Consider the following 24,204-nt stretch of genomic DNA (forward strand, 5'->3'; position numbering starts at 1 on the left):
CCCCTCATAAAATGGACAATAAAAAAAAAGCCACTCGTCAGTGGCTATAATTTCTTTGCCAGGGTGACCGTTCCGACCCCAGGATGGCTCCATGGGAAGATTCAGGAGGCGGAAGGAGGCGTGTCTGTGCGTCGGAGAGGTGGCCTCTGGACAGGTAGCAGATGTGCCAGGTCCAGAGGCCCGAGTCCCCTCAGCCCCAGATAAACTAATGAAAGTTTGTTGTTCGTGAAAGTACTCGCTGTGTCTAGAATCCAGTCGCACTGCATGTGGTCTAGTGCGTTGGACAGAATGATGTGCTGTACTGAGCACACGGGCAGAATCCGAAAACCCTGGCCCTACAGATCACCCACAGGGGACAGACACGCGTGTGCACACGCACACCCGTCGTTAGGGGTTCAGCTGGATAAGCTCAGTGGCAGTTAGAGGGCTGGGGGAGGGGCAGTGCAGGGTGTGTTTGGGGGCAGAGCTCCAGGAGGGTGTGGCCACCATGATGTCTCCAAGAGGGGGACAAGGTGCACGGGACATGAGGCCCCTCAGAGTGAAGAGACCCCAGCACTGCAGCTGTTCCCAGCCCGCCACAGCCAGCAAGGCTTGGGTACCCAACTGTGCCCCAGGGGATGCTGCCTCTCACCCTCCATACAATTTTGGCTTGAGCTAGCTTTTATTTTAAGTATTAGAATTTACTCTTTTTTTTAAACATCTTTATTGGACTATAATTGCTTTACAATGGTGTGGTAGTTTCTGCTGTATACAAAGTGAATCAGTTATACATATACATATATCCCCATATCTCCTCCCTGTTGCGCCTCCCTCCCTCCCACCCTCCCTATCCCACCCCTCTAGGTGGTCACAGAGCACCGAGCTGATCTCCCTGTGCTATGTGGCTGCTTCCCACTAGCTATCCATTTTACATTTGGTAGTGTATATATGTCCATGCCACTCTCTCACTTCGTCCCAGCTTACCCTTCCCCCTCCCCGTGTCCTCAAGTCCATTCTCTAGTAGGTCTGAGTTTTTATTCCCATCTTGCCCCTAGGTTCTTCATGACCTTTTTTTTTTTTTTTTTTAGATTCCATATATATGTGTTAGCATACGGTATTTGTTTTTCTCTTTATGACTTACTTCACTCTGTACAACAGACTCTAGGTCCATCCACCTCACTACAAAAAACTCAATTTCTTTTTATGGCTGAGTAATATTCCATTGTATATATATATGTGCCATATCTTCATTATCCATTCATCTGCTGATGGACACTTAGGTTGTTTCCATGGCTATTGTAAATAGAGCTGCAATGAACATTGTGGTACATAACTCTTTTTGAATTATGGTTTTCTCAGGGTATATGCCTAGTAGTGGGATTGCTGGGTCGTATGGTAGTTCTATTTTTAGTTTTTTAAGGAACCTCCATACCGTTCTCCATAGTAGCTGTATCAATTTACATTCCCACCAACAGTGCAAGAGGATTCCCTTTTCTCCACACCCTCTCCAGCATTTATTGTTTGTAGATATTTAGATGATGGCCATTCTGACTGGTGTGAGGTGATCGCTCATTGTAGTTTTGATTTGCATTTCTCTAATGATTAGTGATGTTGACCATTCTTTCATGTGTTTGTTGGCAATCTGTATATCTTCTTTGGAGAAAGGTCTGTTTAGGTCTTCTGCCCATTTCTGGACTGGGTTCTTTGAACTAAGGTTGGTTCCATGGGTTGTGTAGGCTTCCTGGTCAAGGGGACTAATGCCTGTGTTCTGGTGGATGAGGCTGGATCTTGTCTTTCTGGTGGGCAGGTCCATGTCTGGTGGTGTGTTTAGGGGTGTCTGTGACCTTATTATGATTTTAGGCAGCCTCTCTGCTAATGGGTGGGGTTGTGTTCCTGTCTTGCTTGTTGTTTGGCATAGGTTGTCCAGCACTGTAGCTTGCTGGTCATTGAGTGGAGCTGGATGTTGGTGTTGAGATGGAGATCTCTGGGAGATTTTCAACATTTGTTATTACATGGAGCTGGGGGGTCTCTGGTGGACCAGTGTCCTGAACCTGGCTCTCCCACCTCAGAAGCACAGCCCTGATGTCTGGCTGGAGCACCAAGATCCTGTCATCCACACGGCTCAGAATAACAGGGAGAAAAAAAGAAAGAAAGGAAAAGATAAAATAAAGTTATTAAAAAATAAAACGTAATTATTTTAAAAAATTGAAAAGTAATACAAAAGGAAAGAAAGAAGAGAGAGACTATACCAAAAAACAAATCCACCAATGTAAACAAGCGCTAAAAACTATACTAAAAAAAGAAGAAAAAATGGACAGCCAGAACCCTAGGACAAATGGTAAAAGCAAAGCTATACAGACAAAATCACCTACAGAAGCATACACATACTCAGAAAAAGAGAAAAAGGGAAAAAATATATATATCGTTGCTCCCAAAGTCCACCTCCTCAATTTGGGATGATCCATTGTCTATTCAGGTATTCCACAGATTCAGGTACATCAAGTTGATTGTGGAGCTTTAAACCGCTGCTCGTGAGGCTGCTGGGAGAGATTTCCCTTTCTCTTCTTTGTTCTCACAGCTCCCAGGGGTTCAGCTTTGGGTTTGGCGCCGCCTCTGCATGTAGGTCGCCGGAGGGCATCTGTTCTTCGCTCAGACAGGACGGGGTTAAAGGAGCCACTGATTCGGGGGCTCTGGCTCACTCAGGCTGGGGGGAGGGAGGGGTACGGAGTGCGGGGCGGGCCTGCGGCGGCAGAGGCCGGCGTGACGTTGCACCAGCCTGAGGCACGCCGTGCGCTCTCCCGGGGGAGTTGTCCCTGGATCCCGGGACCCTGGCAGTGGCGGGCTGCACAGGTTCCCCGGAAGGGAGGTGTGGATAGTGACCTGTGCTCGCACACAGGCTTCTTGGTGGCGGCGGCAGCAGCAGCCTTAGCGTCTCATGTCTGTCTCTGGGGTCCGCGCTGTTAGCCGCGGCTCGCGCCCGTCTCTGGAGCTCCTTTAAGCAGCGCTCTCAATCCCCTCTCCTCGCGCACCAGGAAACAAAGAGGCAAGAAAAGTTTTCCCCGTACTCCCTCCCGGCTAGCCGTGGCACACTAACCCCTGCAGGTTGTGTTCACGCCGCCAACCCCAGTCCTCTCCCTGTGCTCCGACTGGAGCCCGAGCCTCAGCTTCCAGCCCCCGCCCACCCCGGCGGGGGAGCAGAGAAGCCTCTCGGGCTGGTGAGTGCCGGTCGGCACCGATCCTCTGTGCGGGAATCTCCCCGCTTTGCCCTCCACAGCCCTGTTGCTGTGCTCTCCTCCGCGGCTCCGAAGCTCTGCCCCTCTGCCTCCCGCAGTCTCCGCCCGCGAAGGGGCTTCCTAGTGTGTGGAAACCTTTCCTCCTTCACAGCTCCCTCCCACTGGTGCAGGTCCCATCCTTATTCTTTTGTCTCTGTTTATTCTTTTTTCTTTTGCCCTACCCAGGTACGTGGGGAGTTTCTTGCCTTTTGGGAGGTCTGAGGTCTTCTGCCAGCGTTCAGTAGGTGTTCTGTAGGGGTTGTTCCACTTGTAGATGTATTTCTGGTGTATCTGTGGGGAGGCAGCTGATCTCCGCGTCTTACTCTTCCGTCATCTTGAAGCTCCTCCCAGAATTTACTTTTTGTACCAAAATATTTCAGCCATAAGAATATTGAAAATATATTTAGCAAGTTTTCATTTGCTTTTGATTAATTCTAATTGAACTGATAGCTTTGCAGTCTGGAAGGTGCCCAGTGGTTCCGAACACAATATTTTGTGGAATAAGCTGTAATCCGTGATCATTGCCACACTCGCAACGTTCCTATTAATCTTATTTCAAGTTACAACAATGCGAGGCTTGTTTCCACACTTCTATTTTTAACTAATGAAAATTTATTACAAAGAAATCCTAATTATACCCTTTGGAGTGTAATTCAATGGCAAATCCACTGGTAATTTTCTTTTTTCAAAATTCCGCATAATTGCATAAGAAGCTAAGAATGTAAGTTCTCCTGCAATAGTTGGTCTGTAAATAAGATTCCCTAATGGGCTGAGCAAGCAGGTTTTTTTCTTTGCACATTTTGCATGAGGTTTGATTAACCCACGTTATAACCCTGATGCGTGAAACCCTTGTTAGACGTAGCACATGGGATACCACGTTCTCATAACGTTCCCAGATTGGTAACCTGCGTATTTTCACAGCACCCTGGACAGAGGTGGAAAAGCTGCAGATTTGGTGGGCGTCAGGAGGTGGGGCTGCCCTGGTTGAGTCGTTAAGTGACTGTATGAGCTGAACGGGCCGTCTCCTTCTCCCGAAATGCGGGAATGCAGATGTGCCCAGGTCCTGTGTATCACTGGCCTCTGTCCCTATGTGCCGGAGCACCTTCCCAGTGGTGACAACCACAGATGTCTCCAGACACTCTGCCAAAGTCCCCCAGGAACAAACCACCCGGGCCTGAGCCCTGATCTTGACCTACATCAGAAAACCCAGATGTGCGTGGCGTGAGCACCTTCAGCCCTGCAATTCCCGGGTTGAGGCTGGTTTTGCAAAGAGGCGGGGAAGCGCCAGGCTTTTGATGTGTGTGTGCCCTGCTGTTCGGGACCTCCAAGCACTTAGGACGCTGTCGCGGATGCAGGAGACACAAGGTCCTGGTGCTTCCCAGCAGGCTGCTCTTCAGGTTTGACAGCCTCGCTTGACCTGAGCGCATATCAGAAAGGTGGCCTCAGGATCAAGTTTGCACCAGCCTGTTGAAGTCTCAAAAAAATGTCTAAGCAGGGCTGCTCTCTGGGCGGTGGAGGTCCAGTCTGTGTATCCTGGCTGAGAACAGGCTGCCTGGGAGGAGACCGGGGGTGGGGCTGGGCAGACCCTGCTCCCAGGTTGGGGAGCGAGACGGACAGGAGTGGGGGTAACACGTCTGCATTTGGCCAGATGACTTCTTCCAGCAGCAAACGTCAAGGTGCTTTAGAAGGAGGTTTCCAGATGCTTTCAGAAGAAGGTGTAGAACCATAAAGAGACCTATCAAATGGCCAGTTAAATAAAAGATGCAAATTGCCAAGCCGGTGCTTCGTCAAAGCAGCCTCTCTCCTTCCTCCCCGCCGCCCTGCCTGGCCCCTGCCCTGGGTCCGCGCCGGGCCCCCCTCCTCCCTGCCCCTTGTGTCTGGGCCGTGGCTGCGTCCACCCCTGTGGAGGGGGACGGACCGGCTCTGGGCTCACGTTGCCCAGCTGTCCCCGTCCCTGTACTGATCGCCCAGGTGGCATCCCGTCTCCCCGCTGTCACTGAAATCTCCCTCGCAGGTTAGACGTCGGGACAATGCTTTCTGTCCCCTGAGTGTGGATAGAATAGTCTCCTCATAAATGTCTTCCATGCATTTATCCGAAATGAAACAGTATCTGAAAACAAAAGCAGAACCAGGTAGAAGCTCCACCGCTTGGTTCAAGTGACAGGCTCACTCCGTTCCCTCGGGTGATGACTGGTCTCTGGCGGTGAAACGGTGAGGGACTCACAGCCTCCTTCCTGGTGGCCCAGCGGGGTGCCCTCGGCCCTCAGGCTCCCAGCGCTGCCTTCCCTCCCGAGAGCGTCCATCCTGTTAGGGCTTCAGTCTCAACTTTCCGCCCCAAAGGCAGCAGAGCTGTTTGCATCCCAAGAGCAAAATCTCTGCTCTGTTGGGCTGACTGTTCCAGGCTTTGCAATGTGTCCAAAGAATCCTTGCCCCTTACAGGGTTACCAGAGGGTTTTGAAAGCTTGCAGTGAGAAGCAGTTGGGTCTCCAAGGTCACGCTTGACTCTCTGTGTCTTGTGCCCTGAAGGACGGAAGGCCACGTGAGTCCCGAGCCCGAGGAGGCGGAGAGGAAGGACACGGGTGCCAAGACGCCCCCGCCCCAGATCCTTCTGCCCCTGGAGGAGCGGGTGACCCACTTCCGAGACATGCTCCTGGAGAGAGGGGTAAGGATGTTACATGATAGCAGCCCTCAGTGGGAGTGGCTGAGCTACTGTCCCCCAGCCCAAGACCCCTCCCCTTCCTCACCGAGCCCGCAGTCATGCTGCCTGACATTCAGGGGCCACATGATGTGAGGCCAAAGCAAAGGAAAATGAATCCTGCCTCTTGTCCTAAAAGGGAAAGGAGGCTTTGAAGGGTGTGATGCATCGCGGGGTAGCTGTCGCCACCTGTCCAAGGAAGTGGCTGAGAGGTGAACAGGTGTGGGTCACCTGGAAGGGACGGTCCCCGGGACCATGTGGAGAAATGATTGGTCTGTGTTGATGGCCTTCCTGCTGGAGCCCTGCTGGCTTCCGGGTTCCGCACCCCCAGAGGGAAGAGCCCTCCAGTTCACTAGGGGAGGGACTCATACGCCTCTGGATCAACCCAACGGTTTTCGTACACCTGGGATGTCTTAATTGTAGTTGACTTCTGAATCTCATTTTGAATTGAGGAGGAAAAAACAGTTTATAATTGAATCTCCTTCCAATGACTTGTAGTTCCTGTTTTGGCTTTTGGGTATAAAATGAGCCCGATACAATAGTTTAGCCCAGTTGGATTTCTTCATAAAATGAGACCGAACGCAGAAGGCAGTAATAGGAGCCGGTGTGTAATGATAATTATAATGAACACTGTAAATGGCCTTGGGGATTCAAAAGCACATTCCCTCTGCAGTCAGCACCCACCCAAGGCTGCTTCCTGCGCGGCCTCTCCCAGAGCAGGTGCAGCTGGGAACTGAGTTGGGGGGGGCAGTCTGGAGAGACCTCCTCTCCCCCAGAGCAGTGGGTCTGAGTAGTGCTGGCACCTGGGCAGGGTGAGGCCCTGGGGCTACAGGGAAACTAAACAGTGCCAGCACTTAAGAATTAGGAGTAAGAAGGAGATTATCTCAGGCACCTTCCGTGGAACCTCTTTTCCTCTGCACCATGAATTTTAATGCATGCATTGCTCTATCTGTCTAGAGACTCACTCAAAAATAAAATACAGCCCTTGGCACAAGGACCTGGAAGGAAAAGTAGGCTTGTGAGCTTAAAACTGCAATGCAATGGATTAAGCCTATACTCACATATATGCCGAGTAACCCAGAAGTGCAAAATGGGAAGACCGCGAACACACACGCACGCTGGAGTGGTCCCTGGTGTAGATGGAGGACGTGTTTTTGTAAAAAGACATAATTTTAAAAACTATATTTACTTGGCTAAAATTTTATTTTTAAAAAAAGACTCCCTCCCCATGCAACTTTCCTTTTTTTTTTACCAAGACATAGAGATGATTTGATTAAACAAATCCTGCAGGATGAAATAGCCTTGAAACAACTGACTCTCTTGTGAGAGGTGTGTCTCTGTATGTGTGTGTGTGCGCCTGTGAGTGTACATGCTTGTGTTTGTGTGTGTGGTGTGGGCTCCCTGCCCGACGCACCGAAGACTCCGCACGGCAGTTGGGAAAGGGCTCCGGCCGACCTCTCCCTTCGCCCATTGCTCGGCCCTCGCCCCCTTCTCAGCCTTCCCACTTCAACAGCAGAGACGTGCTGACAAAGCCAGTGTCACTACCTGGCTAAGGAGAGGAGGCCAGGAACACAGGCCGGGGCTCCGAGCTCTGGCCGTGCAGCCCCTCTGTTCCTACAGCGGAGAAATGGGTCCAGTGCCCGTGTTCCCTTCTCCAGCCACCCCGGGAAGATTCTGCCAACAGGGCATTGACTCCATGTAGATGTCGTCACTGCCACTCGACGGGGTTGCTTATTCCGTGGCTGTCAGTGTCCTCCTGGTCCTGGAGGCTTGTACCCAGTGTCACCACCGGTCACCATCCCTGGTGGCTGCCCTCAGCTGTCTCACAGCCCGCCTCACCCACCTTCCACTCTTGGCACGGGGTCCCTTCCCTGGCAGGCCCTCCCTCCCTCGCCCCCTGGCTGCCCAGCTGACACATGATGCCACACGGCTGCTCAGTGTCCCTCCCACGTCGCCAGGTCACCACGCTGGCTCGCAGCTCCTGGAGACGCGGGACTCTCCAATGCGCCGTTGGGTTCCCAGGGCCCGGCTCCCAGGAGGCGCTCAATGATTTCCCAGGACTCCCTTCGTGTCCAAGCTCTGGTCTTGCTGCACGTGCCCCGGGCCGGCCCAGCACTGATCCCGGAGTGGGCCCGTGAGCCTGGATAAGGGGGTTTATCTCCCGGAGCAGCTGCCGTTTCTGTTTCCTTCTCCCCCACTCGTGTGGCCCCAGAGCGTCTGCACGACAGGGCGTATGGCATCACTCGTGTGAAAGTGATAAAGCAGATTCCTCTGCCCGCAGAGCCACTGAGAATACGACTCTCTTCTGCAAACCCATTGGGAGGGACACTCCCGAGTTTTGCTGCCATACCTCTTCCAATTGCAAGGACAGTGCAGAAATATTCATAATTCCGAGTATCTGAGTGGACCCAGCCAGTCTGTCCCAGTGGAATTAACTGGGTGGCATGGCCCGTCCTCCGTGAGACGTGATGGCCTTGTGAGCATTTGAGAAATACATGCAGCATCCCTCTCATCAACGTCTAAGTTTTCCACCTCTTTGTTTTGGAACCAACCAGGCCCATGTTACCGGCACAACATCAGACTAAGCCACGTGGGAGATTAGGGCCGCCGGAGACGCCTCCCTCTCCTTCCCAAGGATGTGAGTCTCTGACTGTATCCCAGTGGCCTCAGCTGAGCAGTTTTACTAAGGAGATTGTCAGTGTGTTCTTGTCTCGTTGAGGTGGCTGATTCCATTCGCCCACCCATTCCATAGGTACTCATGCGTGATCCTCAGCAAAAACACCCTGGGAATGGGAGGCACCAGCTGCAGTGTTCTGGGTTTTCTCTGGAGAGAGACTGGGGTGAGCCTAGACCCCTATCTCACAAGGGTTTCAGAAGAAGCCCGTATGCCGTTCACGAAGAGAAAAGGCCAACCTGAATGCACACTGATGTCGTAAAGCAAAGCCAGCATTTAGGACTTTCGTTGTTTCTGTTTTTGTTTGTTTGTTTGCGGTACGCGGGCCTCTCACTGTTGTGGCCTCTCCCGTTGCGGAGCACAGGCTCCGGACGCGCAGGCTCAGCGGCCACGGCTCACGGGCCCAGCCGCTCCGTGGCATGTGGGATCCTCCCGGACCGGGGCACGAACCTGCGTCCCCTGCACCGGCAGGCGGACTCTCGACCGCTGCGCCACCAGGGAAGCCCCATTTATGACTTCTGGACTTTATAAAGTCCAACAGATTCCATGAGTCACTCATGCTCAAGAGGGCTTGATAGCTAAGCCCATCAGATTTCCAGTTGCTTAAAAATGAGGCCGAGAAAGGTCACTGTTTTCATATGTTGGGTGATAAATAAGATTTTTTCATTGCATTTGTTCAGGGCTTCAGCTCAGAAACTCATGTGCTTATAGAATGATGGCACTAGGTGTGTGGATTTCTAGTAGTTTAAAAAGGGCATGGTTTGGGGCGTTCCATGGGGATTATGGCTTGGGGAAGGGGCCTTCGGTTTTGTGGTTTTGAAATGTGTAAGTGGTAGGTTTTGTCTTTATATTGTTTCACTAGTATAAACCACAGTAGGGCTTTCTTTAAACTTTGGTCTATAAAGAGGCAGGATTCATTGAGTAGCAGAGGATTAATTTAACCCTGTCTATTTAGATAAATGCATTAGAGACATTTTATTGAAGGTGTCTTCCTTCTGCAAAGTATCCCTTGGAAGTGGCTTTCCCAGGCACCAAGAAAGAAAGACTCTTCCATAACCTTGGACCTTGATTCAGGCACTCCAGGGTCCCTCTGTGGGTGACGCCCAGCCAGCTTCCCAGCAGCGGGCAGCCTTGGGGAGACTGACTGGCACAGAGGCCAGCTCTGCAGCTGAGACCCCTCGACTTGGATCCAAGTCTGTGTTGATATATGGAACCCACAGGCCGCAGGCCCTCGCCAGCCCAGCCACGGTGGTCTCTCTCTGCACTAAGACAGGCACCCACCGTGAGGTTTCTGGTGCAGAGTTGGTCCAAATGAAGGAGAGGTTCTTTACCAGGTGTCCTCCCACCATCAGGGAAGCTGCATCTCCTCCCATGTGGCAGGAAGACCCCCTCCCTGGTGGGGGATGGCCGGCGCTCCTTCACTCAGATGCATAAGTGGTGTTGCCTGGAGCTGTAGCGGCACTTGGGCCGAGACATATGAGGGAGGGTTTCGGTCACCCGCAGGTGCAGGTACACATCACAGGTGAGACGGCTCTGGAGGTGAGGTGCCTGAGCCGTAGCTCTTGAGTTGTGGACACCCGCAGGGTCTCTTCCACGAGGTGAATCTTTGCTCCTTGGGAAGCTTATATGCTTCGTGTTCCGATGGCAGCTCTTCAAAGCCTCACCAGGCACATACAACTAATAAAACAGAATCATGCTCTCAAAAGAACACATGCTCATCGTAGGAAAATGGCAAAACACAAAGAATAGAAATAAGAAAAACATCGCCTGAAGCCCCACCCCAGTTATTATCATCAATGGGTACATTCCTTCCAGTCTTTCTTTCTAAAAACAGATTTTAAAGGAATAGCAAGAATAAACATTTGTATTATACAGTATAATCAAGATTGAACTATAGTTGAACATGGCTGAACCAAAGTTTTTTAATATAGTCAATTTCATAAGGTTCAACCTAACTTATACATTTGTCCACTGTTTTCTCCTTTTACCCATTTTTTAAATATTACTATAAACCTTTGGAAACATTTCTGATGAGGGTATAGTAGCCAATTCATTGTCAGTTCAAAAATCCCTTTTTTCATTTATTTAGTTTATTGCCCGGTTTTGCTAGTTTAAATAATATTCTGGTGACCATATCGATGCCTTAATGTTGGTTTTTTTGTGTGTAGGATTGTTTCCTACACGCTGTCAACATTTGACCTATATTACCAAATTGTTTTGGAAAAAGTCGTTTTCTTACAAGGTATTCTCCCAGCGGTGTTTGACCAGCGTGCTCCACCAGCACTGAATAGTAAGAAGTACAAATATTTACTGTTGGTTATTTTTTGAATTTCATTCTTCGTTACCTTTGATTTGGGTTTTCTCTTGGTTTCTATGCTGTGGTCTTTCTTTCCTGAATTAACTCTTACGGCCTTTGGCGATTCAGCTCTGCAGATATTACTGTGGTCACCTCTCTATTAGTGAGTAGATGGCGGTCTAATCATGAAGATGACCTTGGGGGAGTTGTGGACCACCCGCTCTAATGCCTGGAAAGGGGTTATAACTGTCCCTAACGTGAAAGAAAAGTAAGTAAAATTAGCTGAGATACGGTGGAATAACAGTACAAAATTTTATTTATCAAATCAAAATACCAAAAAAAGCGCCAAACGTGGCAAAATACCATGAGTACTGGGAGTTGAGGGTGGGAATCGACATGTCCCAGAGTTTGGGGGAAGTACGCAGCCCCTTTCTCACTTCTGGATCACCTGTGGGTCACCTGGCTCACCTGGGCTCAGGGGAACCTTCCACATGCCGACCACTCCCCCCTTTAAATTTAGAGATTGAGCATCTCCAGGGGCAGCGCTCCACCAGGGAGGGTGGGAGCGGGAGGTAAACCCCCACGTCCCCGCCTTCGGTGGGATGAATTGCAGGCAGATTCCAGCGTGTTCTACATGAGTCTCCATGGTTCCCTGGGGACACGGCGCCCTGTGGTCCCCCAGGGCCACCTGCCCATTTATGCACCGTCCTTGGTTCTTCTCCCTCCACGTGTCAGTGTCCTGCACGCCTGGCATCACCTCCCCAGTGCGCCGCCGTCACCCAAGCTCCCTTCTTGCGGCTGCTTCTAGATGATTGTGGAGATGACACCGCCTCCTGTCCCGGATGAGCCAGGAGCACAGTCTGCTCACTTCATCCTGTGCTGTGTCCACCTCAGGCCACCTTTAATTGTCAGGAGCTCCAGAACCAGAAATAGAAGACACAGCTGTGCGTTCCAGGAAATTGGATAAAGAGGGTAATGGCGTGAGTGCTAATTACAAGCAACACGCCATCTGTCATCAGCAGAGCCTCCAGGCGGCGTGGAGGACAGAGCAGAGGATCAGAGGATGCTGTACACGTCCTCACACGTGATCCGCAGTGTCAGGGCGGCGGGGTCTGGGCTCTCAGGAGGGTGGCCCCGCAGGGAGAGCTAGTGGGCAGGGAGGGGGTCTGGACTCGGGAGGGGTGGGGTGAGCACCGACGGAGGGAGGTGGTGTTGGGGCGCAGGTGGTGGCTGGAGGTAGAGAAGCCAGGAGGGCAAACCTGGGCAAATGCACGGAGGGGCTGTGGCCACCGTCTCTGGCCCCTGGAAGCAGAGGGCAGTGGGCTCAGGCTGGAGGGAGATTCAGGGACCGTCTTCAGGGGCCACTGGGCCTCCTGCATGGCTCAGCATGTCAGGTCCCACCCAGTGGCCTCGTGCCCCCTCAGAACTCCCGCACCTGCTTCTCCCCTTCCCAGGTGAGAGAGGCCTTCATACCTCCCGGCTGAGGCCTTGGTCCGTTTCCCTGAGACCAGGAGAGACCAGAGGTGATAGGAAGGGGAGAGAGGATGCCAGCCGAGGGTCCGACCAGCACGTGCAGGCAGACAGACAGGCAGACGGGTGCCTTCCTCTCTTCCTTCGGCTCCTGGCCTTTTCTTTGACCCAAGGGTTGACAAGCCCTCAAAACTGCCTTTGGTTTCGGAGACAAAGCATGCCTGCCTCCTTTGGGTGCCCAGCCTGGGGGCAGGACCCCGAGGGGACGGCCATGGCCCTGTGGCACCCACGGGACTTGCGTTATCATCTCACTTTTTAGCCTTAACCCAACGCTCTCAGACCACGTTACTTAACGGAGTCCCTTTCCCCAGGAGCAACGCAGGACCCACTCCTTGGCCTTCGGAGAGGTTTCCGTGAAGGTGGGGCTGAGGTTGGAGGTGGTGTCATCCGGGGAAGGGTCATCTCATGGTGGCTTCCGAGGGGGCGTCACCCTGCCATGCCCCGCAGGTGGAGTGGGTGGAGGGGTCAGCCACCCGGCGTGGGACCCTCGCTGGTGGGGGTCGCTCAGGGCCGCTCAGCTGGACAGGACGCTGGGTGGACAGCTGGGGCCAGACCCGAGAGGCCTCAGTGCTGGCCAAGTGGCCGACCCGTTGGTCTGAGGGCTCTTGGAAAGATGGGGGCTGCGGGTCAAGGGAAAATGATGCTGGGGGGCGGGGAGCCATCAGGAGGCCACTGTGGTCGTCCAGGCAGGAGATGACCACCCCCAAAGGCGACGAGGATGACGCTGTCATTTTGCTACTTGTGCTGGCATGATTCTTTGGGGTTTTAAAACAAGGTTATTTTTCTGGGAGAACCTTGACAACAGCTATGACAGGAAGGACCTGGTGCATGAGGCCGCAGAGAGAGTACCAGTGTCTCCCCTTTGATCTACAGCCTCGCTGGAACTGTCACCCCTCCAGCAGTGACACCTGTAGGTGCAGACATTGCCACATGGGATGCCCACGTGTCAGCCAGCCAGGCGGCAGCCTCGGACCAATGCCGGGGGTGGACGCCTGCTGACAGTTTCCACCGTATGGCGGCATCTGTCCAGGTTTGGGAACTGCGCCCTGGCCGGTCCACGCTGCGGCTCCTTCTCTGTGCCTGTGTTTCAGACCACCAGCTCTGGTGTCTTCTGTTGTAGAAATGGCAGGGAACACAATTCAGACAACTGAGGATGACTCAGAGGGGAGTCTGCCAGCGGGAGAAGCACAAGACTGCAGGAGGCTGGCCTCGAGTACAGCTCAAGGGACCCGCTGCCCGTGTGTCCCGATTCCCAGCCCATAGGGGGTGATGTTCCAGAGGGGAGTTAAATAAAGCTGTGCATGAGTGTTAACCAGAGGCCAGCGGATGGGCCAGGACAGTGTCCAAACACACTCTCACCAAGACAGTTACTGCTGACCTTCGCCCACGGCACAGAGTCACCTGGTGTCAGCACCCTGAGATGGAATAGGTTGCCAAGTGTCAGGAGATGAGGTATACATCACAGAACACGGCCCAGGAAGGGAGACGGGCGCACTACACAACACGGTCAGGCTGCAGGGAAGGACGGGACTTCTGCAGGAAAGGGTCTAAAATTGGCTGAAGAATTCCATGATCCTGGACCAAATCACATGTAAAATGTCAAAGATTCGAAGGACTGTTGGGCAGACGAGGGATGGAGATCACTGTTGAGAAACGAAGGCCAAGTTAGGGGCAAGAACATGCATTTGTCTTGGGGACCTGCTGTGTGGGCAGAGTCCTAGGGTGGCCCCAAGACTCCCACCCTGGGGCACACATCTTGAATAACCCCCTCTTTTGAGAGTGGGCAGGACTCCAAATAGGATGGGGGGCCACCTCCGTGTCGATGTGACACCATGTTATGTAAGATTGGGTCTCATATATAGAGATTCTCCCACTGGCTTTAAGGAAGCCAACCTATTGTGGAGGGCCCACCGTGGAGAACTTGGGGACCCCTGGGAGTGGAGAATGGCTCCCCACAGGCCTCCAGCAAGAAAGGGGAGGCCTCAGCCCCTGCCCCATGGAATGAACCTACCAGACAACGTGACCGTGGGGACACAGGTCCAGGGAGGCTGGGCTTCCATCAAGAGTGAGTCTCACAGTCGAGGGAATGACAGTCATCAGGGTCCTTCTTTGGGAAGTGTCTGTCTCACAGACAAGGCTGTGTCCACCCGCAGGCAGTGATGGGCCCCGTTTCACACTCAACTGTCCAGACTTCCCTTCTGCTCCAGCCTCTGTCGCAGGTCCCAAGCCCGGCTGCCCCTCTGTCCAGAGCTGCCACCCTCCTCTGAACTTCCAGAGCATCTGTTGGTGTGGCTGTCAGGTTATGTGATGACGTCTGTTTTATCACAAATTACAGTCACTGGGGAGATGGCTCATCTTGCCTTGTATACAGATTGTAAATTCCTCTGGAGGCAAGGACAATATATTATTTTTTTAAAATATAGTTTATTATACATCTAGAACTCCAAAACTTCTCAACTAACTGGTGGAATCAGTTATGTGACACCAATTCTTAAGAATCGTTGGCCTTCCTTACAAAACTAGGACCTTGGAGGGGTTTACAGGTCTCTACATGGTGGATAGATGCCCATCTGATTGGGCTGTATTGAAGTTGGCCATTCCTTCTCTCCATATCCACCCTAGTGCTCACGTGGTCAAGTGTCAGCTCTCGAAAAACAGAGAAATCATTCTGCCCTGATGCTTTTCCAGAGCCCCTACCCCCAATCCCTGTAACGTGTCAAAATTTCACCATGTTTTTAGTCAACTGAAGAAAGTCCCTGGGTGGAGTTTGGGTCACCCTGCCTGATAGAAGAGCTCATGAGTATTAAAAAGGGCTTTCCTTTTTATTACTGAAGATAGGAGTTGTCAAGTTTGAAAAAGCATTATGTTATGATGTACAAAGCAAAGCACAATTCCTATTGAAATAATATCTCTACCAGAAATATTCTAACCTGCTCAAAGTAAGAATGTGAAGGGATCTTGGTTTTGTAAACTGCCCATTGGCTTCACCTCCCCACGTCCCGGGAGTCCCTCCCCTGCCCCGGCTCCTAGATACACATGACATCTGGCTCTTCTTCCCCCGTTGCTCTCCAGACAAGGCCCTAGTTCCTAAGTAGGTCTGGGAGTGTCCTGCACATCTGCTCTGCCCGTCTCTCCTGCGTCTTCCCAGCCCCTCATAGCCTCCTTCATCCCAACCATGTTCCACCCTTGTAATCCCCACATTCCCCACAGTTCCTGGAGCCTGGCCTTCGCTCCACAGACACTTCCTCCTGAACACCTCCCAGACCCTTCATGGGCCCAGTTCCAGCACAGTCATTATTCGAGACAACTTCTCCCCAGGCCCTTCTCTGTGTCCCCTTGGTTCCTGGGCATGTCTCTGGAAGGACGCTAATGCCCCCCAGGAGATCCTGAGTTATAGCTTTTCTGCCTCACCCTGGACCGTGGGCCTCCTTACGTCAGTGGCCTTGATTTACCCAGCATGGGGCCTAAGGCACAGTCAATATTTGGTCAATGCTTTTAAATGAATAAATTAGTTTTGGATGACTTAAATGTTTCACTGCTCCATCAGCTGAGAGAGTCTGGATCAACAACATCCCAGCAGCAGTGAGCTCACCCGGCACCCAGGTCTCCAATAAGAGGGACCAGGGCTTCTTGGGGAATGCTGATTCTAGGGCCAAGGTAGGAGCGATATGAGATGACCCTGGAGCATCTTGAAGGGCCCAGAAAACAAAATGATGGGGTACGTCCCAGGGACACAGGAGCCAACCGCAACGGCCAAACCAGGAGCAGATCGATAATTATGTTAGATTATAACCCAAAGTATGATATAAATATCCATGAGTCATATTGATATAAACAAATGATTGACCAAATAAGTAAATGGGAGAGAATGGACAAACAGCCCACCCAGAAGAATGCCAAGGGACTCCTACAGATACTCCCACCTCAGGAGGTGGAGCCGGACCCCTTGAGTGTGGGCTATACATTGTGACTTCCCTCCAAGGAGGACAGCATGGGCTAGGGGAAAAAGAATAAATTCATAGAGGAAAGACCTCAGCTGGTCGGTCAAGGTCAACGTCAGCTCTGATAAGTTACATTGACAGTATGGACCTTGATAGGATGTGACAAGAAGGGCACATTTTCTGGGGTCTTCCTCCCCAGACCCACAGCCCCGGTCGAACCAAGAGAAAAACTGAGACAAATCCCAGCAGAGGTACATGTCACAAAATACCTGACCAGTACTCCTCAGAACTTTCAAGGTCATCGAAACCGAGGAGAGTGAGAAACTGTACAGCCCAGAGGAGCCCGAGGAGACATGAGTGATGTGGTGTCCTGCGTGGAATCCTGGGACAGTAAAAAAAATTAGGCAAAAACTAAAGAAACCTGAGTAAGGTGTGGACTCCTGTTAATAATAGTGTAGACACATGTAGCATAGTAACATTATATAGGAAGCTGGGTGTGGGGTAGACGGTAGCTTCATAATAGTTGTGAAATTTTTCTATAACTCTAAAACTATTAGAAAGTAGGGTAGTTTGTCTAAAAAGGTGACCTACCTAAAAAAGGTTTAAATGTTGATTAAAAATCAATTGAAATTGTGCCAAACTCTGATTATTTCTAAAACACTGTCCTCTGTTACGACCTGCGGTGTCCTGAAAAGTTTTCCAAATACGTCCTTTCACAATGTGGCATTTCAGAATGTCCCAGCTTCATGGGCGTAGCTGGGGTTTTAGATCAGGACGCACGGCTCTGGAAGATATCCAGGGAGGAAATAGTGTCATGAGTCTAGAAATTCGATGTTCAAATGCTCTAAATATTGATTTTCTTAAAAGTTTGACAAGTTGAACACCTTTAAACGATGCTACATCCCTCAACCCCTGGTTCCTTAGTGCTGTGTCTCACCATTGATCATTTCAGTGTGACTCCAGGCTCAGCATGAGATGCTAAAAGCAGCTCTATTGACTATCTTTCTTCAGGTGTCAGCGTTTTCTACCTGGGAGAAAGAATTACATAAAATCGTGTTTGATCCGCGCTATCTCCTGCTAAATTCCGAGGAGCGGAAGCAGGTAAGGGGGTAGGAGGTGCGGTGATGGACTCGAGGACGCAGAGCTGAAGTGATGCTCCGTCCTGAGGGCTCTGCGGACGAGCAGGTGCCTGTCACCTTTGCCGTGTCAGTGGGGAAGCCGTGAGAATTGATTGCTGGCCTGTGAGCTTGTGAACGGGAAGAGCTACGGGTGCAGCGGGAGGCTACCCTGGCACCTGCTCTTGGCGAACCGCCTGGTCATGACCCCATGAGACAAACACAGAGGTGAAAACTCAGCTTTGGGGAACATTGACCACGTCCTGGGTGACTGTATTAAAAAGACTTAAGATCTGATATAATAAAAGTGAAATAGGAGAGGGTCCAGGGAACAACGGTAGCAAAAGTAAAGGATGGACTTTTCTAGAAAGTGGGTCCCCAGAAAAGCAAGAATGGATTAGAGATAGCTGGCCCGGAGGTCACTTTAAATGGACACCTGACAGGGGTCCGCCCTGGCTTGTTGAGAAGTCAAGTCACGGAGCCAGAACTGTCTCCCGGATTAAGCAGACAGACAGAGGGATGGGCTGTGCTGACCGGTGGGGACACTTGAGCTTTCACAGCCCTGCCAGGATCTGGTGGCTCCTAGAGCACATCCAAGAAGGGCCCCGAGATAAATTCCAGAAGGATCCAGATTCTGTGTCTGCATCTGTGTTCCCGCCCCAATCATGCGTCTCCCTCCCTCTGCCCTCTGAGTACAGAGCAGATACATGTGGAAAGTGGGTGACCAGGCGCCATCACTGGAGACACAAGCCCACGAGGGTCATCTCACCTCCGATGTCGTGGCCCTGGAGGCATCCATCTGATTTCAGACAGTAGGGTCTGGGAAAGCCCGGGCCAGGAGGATGGAAAGTGCAATTTTATTTTCAATTCTGTCATCAACTCGTGAAATTCCCTTAGGTGTAGACCAAGGGGCTCCATGCAGGCCAAGAGGGCGGGGCCTCGCTTTGTGTTTGGGTGTTTTATATCTGTTTTCCCCACAGCCGAGGAAACTCGGTGATTTTAATCATTGGTAATATCTCACCCTTTTGTTGCCCTGTTACAAATCACAAAGTTCAGCTCTCCAGCTGTGACCAGAGAGAAGCCCGTTTATTTTGGTGACAAGATCACATTAAACCGTAACAGATAAAGGTCAGCACAGCTGTAGACTCTGTCACTGACTGTCGCGATCAATGCTCTTCCATCTCTAGTCCATGGATGGTTTTAGAGGCCATCGGCCTCTTTAAAGGAAGTTGAAGAAGTAAGACCCTTCCCACCACACCCCCGAGAAAAGCCGAGCTGATGATTCAATGCTTAAGCCCCGTCTCTCAGACGTCAGGGAGCTCAGGGCGCTGTTTGCCTGGAATGGACCAGGCTCTTGGGCAGGGCAGGGTCTCCTGCCCTCCGGGTGTCTGGGGCGGGGTCATGGCACAAGACTCACCCACGGGAGCAGGGCGGCTGGACTCCCACAGCCCCGGTGAGAGAGACAGGCGCTGACCGGGAGGGGCCGTGACTGCCAGGGTGCTCTCGGGGCAGACAGATCAGACTAGAAGGTCAGCTCACAGCCAGAGCCCGCCGTTTGGTGGGGGGCCCTCAGACGTCCCTGTGAAATCATACAGAGGAAACATCAGGCCTGTGTTCATACCACAGCATGGTCCCAGAGCCCCACAAGGAGGAGGAAGCAGGCTCCCCATAGCTGAGGCACTTCAGCACCAGAGAGGCCTCAGATTAAATGCCTGCATTGTAAGGGAAACCCCACCCCAGCAGATCGACAGTGTTGTGGTTTCTGAGAGGCACGGGGCTGAAGCTGAACTGATGAAGGAAACAATATTTGGGCCCCATTCAGAAAACACAGTCCTATTTATGAATGAATTGGGCTGGCAAGCACCAGACGTGGACTCTGGGTGGGACCTACTGTCACATAGTGTTTGTGGGAAAAGCCGAGGCTCATGGTGTATGCATTGCATCCATCCTTCCATGAGGTCTGCAGGGGAGATGTGAATGAGCCGAAATAGAGAGCAGGGGTCCTGGGAGCGCTCATCAGACCTGTTTCTATGGTAACACAGAGTGTTGCATCTTATTTCACTAGAACACGCCATGACGAGATAATGGCCAGTGGTCTCTCTTTTAAAAAGTCATGCCCCGTTTTGAATAAAACTGGTGTAATTTGTTAAAGAGGAGGGAAAAAAAACCTGTTACATTAAATTATAGCGGCATAAATAAAGCAGCAGAGCAAAGGCGGAGGAGAGAGCAAATCTGATTAGAGGGATAAATGGTTCCAGGCAGAGAGAGAAGAAGGCCTTTCTCACCAGCTCTGACCCCACCACCAGCCAGGGTTTCTATCCAGATTTAAAATTAATAGAGCAAAACTCTGACTAATGATGGACCCACACGCTTTTATCTGTATAATAACCCTACATTTACCTTTTTTATTAGCTTAAATTATAGAAGAACTGGGGAGTTTACATTACCACTTGCCTTGAAGGTGAAACAAGCCAATCGTTCTTACTCAAATATATGCGCGCGCTCTCCGGCTAAGGCCTGTTCCTGAATATTTCATTTCGCTGGTGATCCTTCAGGAGGCGGGTAGCATTTTGTATTTATACTCCTGTAAAGGCTGTATTTATACTCCTGTAAAGGCTGGCCGTGACTGAAATGCAATCTGAAACCATCAGGCAGAGCCGGGACACCCGTTCTGCAGGGGAGTGATGGGGTTTCGGCCAAGTCGCCACTGCCTGGTTCCATGTCCTCGGCAGGAGGGCGGGAGATTCCCTGAGCTCTTCGTCAGAGTCCAGTATCTGCAGTGGCCACCGACTGGGTTGGTACAGAATTGCTATTCATTGGCCTCATAGGATCAGATGTGGGCTTTTTGTTGATCTTCTTATCTGCGTTCGTACACACATCTAAATTTTCTCCAGTTTATTCTCCTTTCAACGTTTTCGAGGCTTGGAGAGCTTTGGGAATGAAACAGCTGTCTCCACCTCCCTTTGGCTTTAGTCTACAGATGACAATTTTCTGATATTAGAACAATGAGCGGTCTTAATCCAAGGCAGGGAGGCTCACGCCACGGTCTACTGCAAAGGGTGATTCCCTGGTGGCATTTTGTCGTGTCAGCTGCCAGTACCCAAGAGAAACCTTCCCAGGGTCTTGGATGGATTTGCCTACCAGACAATATCCATACCCTGTGGGCTAAGGGTCTGGTTTTCCTGTGGAGGTAGCCTTCAAAGCCCACTCTCATCGAGCTGGGGAGGGGGAGTGCAGTACCCGGTGGTCGGGTCTCCTCACTGGGTGTTTCCATGACACCAAGGAGAGGCTCACCTTGCCCACAGGAGCCCCTGGGGAACCAGACCCTTGTTCACAAGTGGGTCTTCTTGAAGACTAGAGTGTGGGAAACCAGAGATGCTGGGTTGACTTTCTTTTCACAAGTTCAAAGTCATTTTGGAGACTCAAATGCCAGTCACATTGCCACAGGGATTACTAGAACAAAGTACAGACTCTCACGTGTCATGGTACCGCTGGCCAGGATGTGACAGTCGGTGAGACAGTGCGTGCAGGTAAGTGGTGCTCAAGAGGCTGCAAAGCAAGAAACATCGGAGCACTGGAGCTGGAACTTCCAAACTGGCCACTGCTCCCGCCACACCTCTAGAGAGGGCCGCCCACTCAGACCCAGGATTTCCAAGCAGGCTGATTCAGCGTTTGGCCCCCAGATGGTGTCTGGACGTGGAGAGGCGCACTGGCCTCGTGGGAGAGCAGGTGTAATTGTCCAGACACTTGCTTTCACGGAGAGGCCAGGTTAAAGGCTCTGGTTTGTAGCTCCAGCAGCTGTGAAAAAGACAGGCTTATCTCAGATTCTTGCTGTGTTTTGTGTGGTGTTTGAAGCGCAGGAGTTCATTTCCGATACGCATTCTTGTAATAGTTCTGTTTTGTGTGTGTCTTAAGATATTTGAACAGTTTGTCAAGACAAGAATAAAAGAAGAATACAAGGAAAAGAAAAGCAAATTGCTGCTGGCCAAAGAAGAATTCAAAAAACTTCTAGAGGAATCTAAAGTCTCACCCAGGTATGGAAAGTGAGTTAAGGCGAGGCGATTTCTGGGGCTGGGAATTTACCAAATTTTGTAAGGGGTCTTTTAAAGTCAGTTTGGGTTAAATCATGTGACCTATGTTCCATAGACATCAAATGTGTAATTTTGGAGCGGTAAGCCCTTCTCCCCTGTGCCAGCCGTGAACAAACCTCCCAGCCCTGCTTGCTAACCAAAGGCACCCCAGCAGCTCTGTCCACCTTACGTGGTGGTTTTCCACAGGTCAGCAGCCCTGACTCCAAGGCCACAATAACTCATCAATAGGTCAGCCCTCGTGAGATGGGGCCTAATTCCCCTGATCTAATGATGGAGGAGTACAAATGCAAAACAAACGATACACAGCAACGGCAAAATAAACCCCACCAGCCCCTGGGTTCCACACGCCTGGGCAGCTGTCCAGCGTGTGAAGTGAAGACGCTCCACACCAGCAAAGGGCCCGAGTGAACTTGGCTGTCAACCTCACCAAAGATAATCAGGCATTACTGCCATGAAATGCAACAAACTAATATGAAGACGATGTTAGAAACGAGAAGAATACATAAGCTGAACTCGACTTTAAAATTAACTTTAATTGACATTTAAAAATTAATGCAAGAACTACTTAATTATACAAGTATAACTTTTATGAGCGAAAAATGGTTGATTTTGATGTATTTTTATTTTAAATTGCGACCTTACTTTTAAATGGACATTTACACATTATGATTTTTAATAACAAGGCTGCCATCATGCATTTTTAATAATGCATAAATAAATCATAGTTAAATGAACATTAATTGATGTTTGCCTTCCATGCAGATGTAGGCATCTACATTTTGATCAATAATTGGTTAATTCATTGGCCAATAATTGGATAATATAATTTAGTGCTGGTTACATAGGCCTCAGAAAACTTCTTCGACTATTTAACGGATAGATACTTTCTGAATGGGAAAAAAATTCGCATGAATTATCCCCATCACCAAATGCTAACCTCGGAAAGCAGATGTGGGCCTAACGATTTGTAAATTGTGATTTTCTGTGAGAACTCTGGGTTCTAGCCGTGGCTTTGCTCTGGCCCCCCAGCTGGTGACCCTGGGTGGGAAGGGGAGAGTTGGATCTAGAGCCCCTGCCTCAGTGCACAGCAGCCCTGCCCATCCTTGGCCCCCGCTGCCGGGTCAGGCACTGGACCTTCACAGCTCAGGTGTCTTGATCTGAGGGGGTGTAGCTGCCCTGCCACCCGGGCCACTAGGAGGATGGTGTGTGGGGCTTCATGGCAGATCCTGGAGAGCTCCCATCATTACCACTGGTGCTGTCTGCGTCCACCCATTGGTAAAATATTAACAAGAGCCAACCTAGTCCCCCTCCCATGAATATGTTATGAAGGCAAAGGAGAAATATTCAGAATGTATTCAGCAATTACGAAAACGATTACACACACGGAGAAGGAAAATCAGTGGTAGAAATGAAGTTACTCTTCTTTGAAATTAGATTTAATTGCCTGCTATTTGTTAGAAATGTACACTGGGCATATATTACTTTTATAATTATAAAACCAGTTTTTATTTCAAACGTAGCTAATTCTGCGACATTTCAAAACCCTCTTCAGGTCTTCTTTACATCCTCTTCCCGCCATTTCGCAGGCGTCCACTGGTCGCCAGCGGGCTCAGCACAGGCGTCCTGAGTACCCTCAGCCCCACCTCCAGTCATCCTGGCTCTGATCCTAGCCGTGGGGATAGTCCAGGGCCAGATCCCAGCCCTGCCCAGCTCTCGGTGTCTTGGAGAGGGGAGAGGAGCCTCCGGAGACCTCCCCGTGGGCTGGCGGACTGGTGCTCTGGCCACAGCGGCCACCTCCTTCAACTGCGGGTGGCCACGTCCCCAGGGGAAAGGGAGATGCAGTGCAGGTGACTCAGAGGACTTCCCCAGGCTCACTGGACGGTCCACCAGGGTCAGCAGTAAGCCAGGCTGTCCCCTTGGGCACGGCTAAAGGGTCGGAGTTTTCTTTTTTCTTTTCAGGGATACTTCTATTTAGAGGTGCCCAGAATAGGACCTCTCTAGAAGGGGCTCCGCCCAGCCCCTGATTGAAGATGCTCAGGCTCCCCCTAGACACGCGACCAAAATAACAAGCCCCCTGTGTCTCTCAGCATCTTACTTTTCCCAAGAAGGTCAGTGATGGAAGCCCAAATAAGTGTGTTAGTCACACCTCATGGCAATTGTGAAATCATGGAAGGAAGGGAGGGAGGGAGGGAGGGAGGGAGGTAAAGAAGGAAAGAACGAACAGAGAAAGTTGAAAACCGGAGAGAAGAGTTTTCTCTCCTCGGGAAGCGTCTGGCACGCGGAATCCCGGAGTGTGCAGGGAGGAGAGCAGTGCTTGGTGAGGAAGGAATGAGACTCATCGTCTAGTGACAGCAGTGAGGATGGGTCTACTAATTATTCATCTTGTCTCCTAACAGCCATGTCAGTATAATCTTGCTATTCACGTATAAAGAAAGAACCATTAAGTTATAATAATTTAATGCAACAATTAAATGTCTGCAATGGAATATACATTTCTCCACGAAGGGAAATAGGAGGAGCAAGGGGCCTCCCCCGGCACAGGGCGAGCACGTTTCTGCTCACCCAGGGGCCCTCCTGCAGCTCCAGCCCAGCTCTCTGCAGGCAGAGGGCA

The 24,204-nt window shown here is 51.0% G+C and overlaps 1 protein-coding gene across 1 annotated transcript in view; it reads left to right on the forward strand.

Moving 5' to 3' along the window:
- The window catches only part of TCERG1L (transcription elongation regulator 1 like), a 65,433-nt gene that overhangs the window by 40,035 nt on the left and 1,194 nt on the right, over nucleotides 1-24,204 (forward strand). Inside the window, exons 6-8 of the mRNA XM_024751571.1 lie at nucleotides 5,778-5,913; nucleotides 17,399-17,488; nucleotides 21,418-21,536. Of these exons, the coding sequence (XP_024607339.1) occupies nucleotides 5,778-5,913; nucleotides 17,399-17,488; nucleotides 21,418-21,536 (345 nt within the window). The remainder of the gene's footprint in view (nucleotides 1-5,777; nucleotides 5,914-17,398; nucleotides 17,489-21,417; nucleotides 21,537-24,204) is intronic.

Source organism: Neophocaena asiaeorientalis, unplaced genomic scaffold, assembly GCF_003031525.2.
Source record: "Neophocaena asiaeorientalis asiaeorientalis breed wild unplaced genomic scaffold, Neophocaena_asiaeorientalis_V1.1 scaffold108, whole genome shotgun sequence".
Taxonomy (NCBI): Eukaryota; Metazoa; Chordata; class Mammalia; order Artiodactyla; family Phocoenidae; genus Neophocaena; species Neophocaena asiaeorientalis.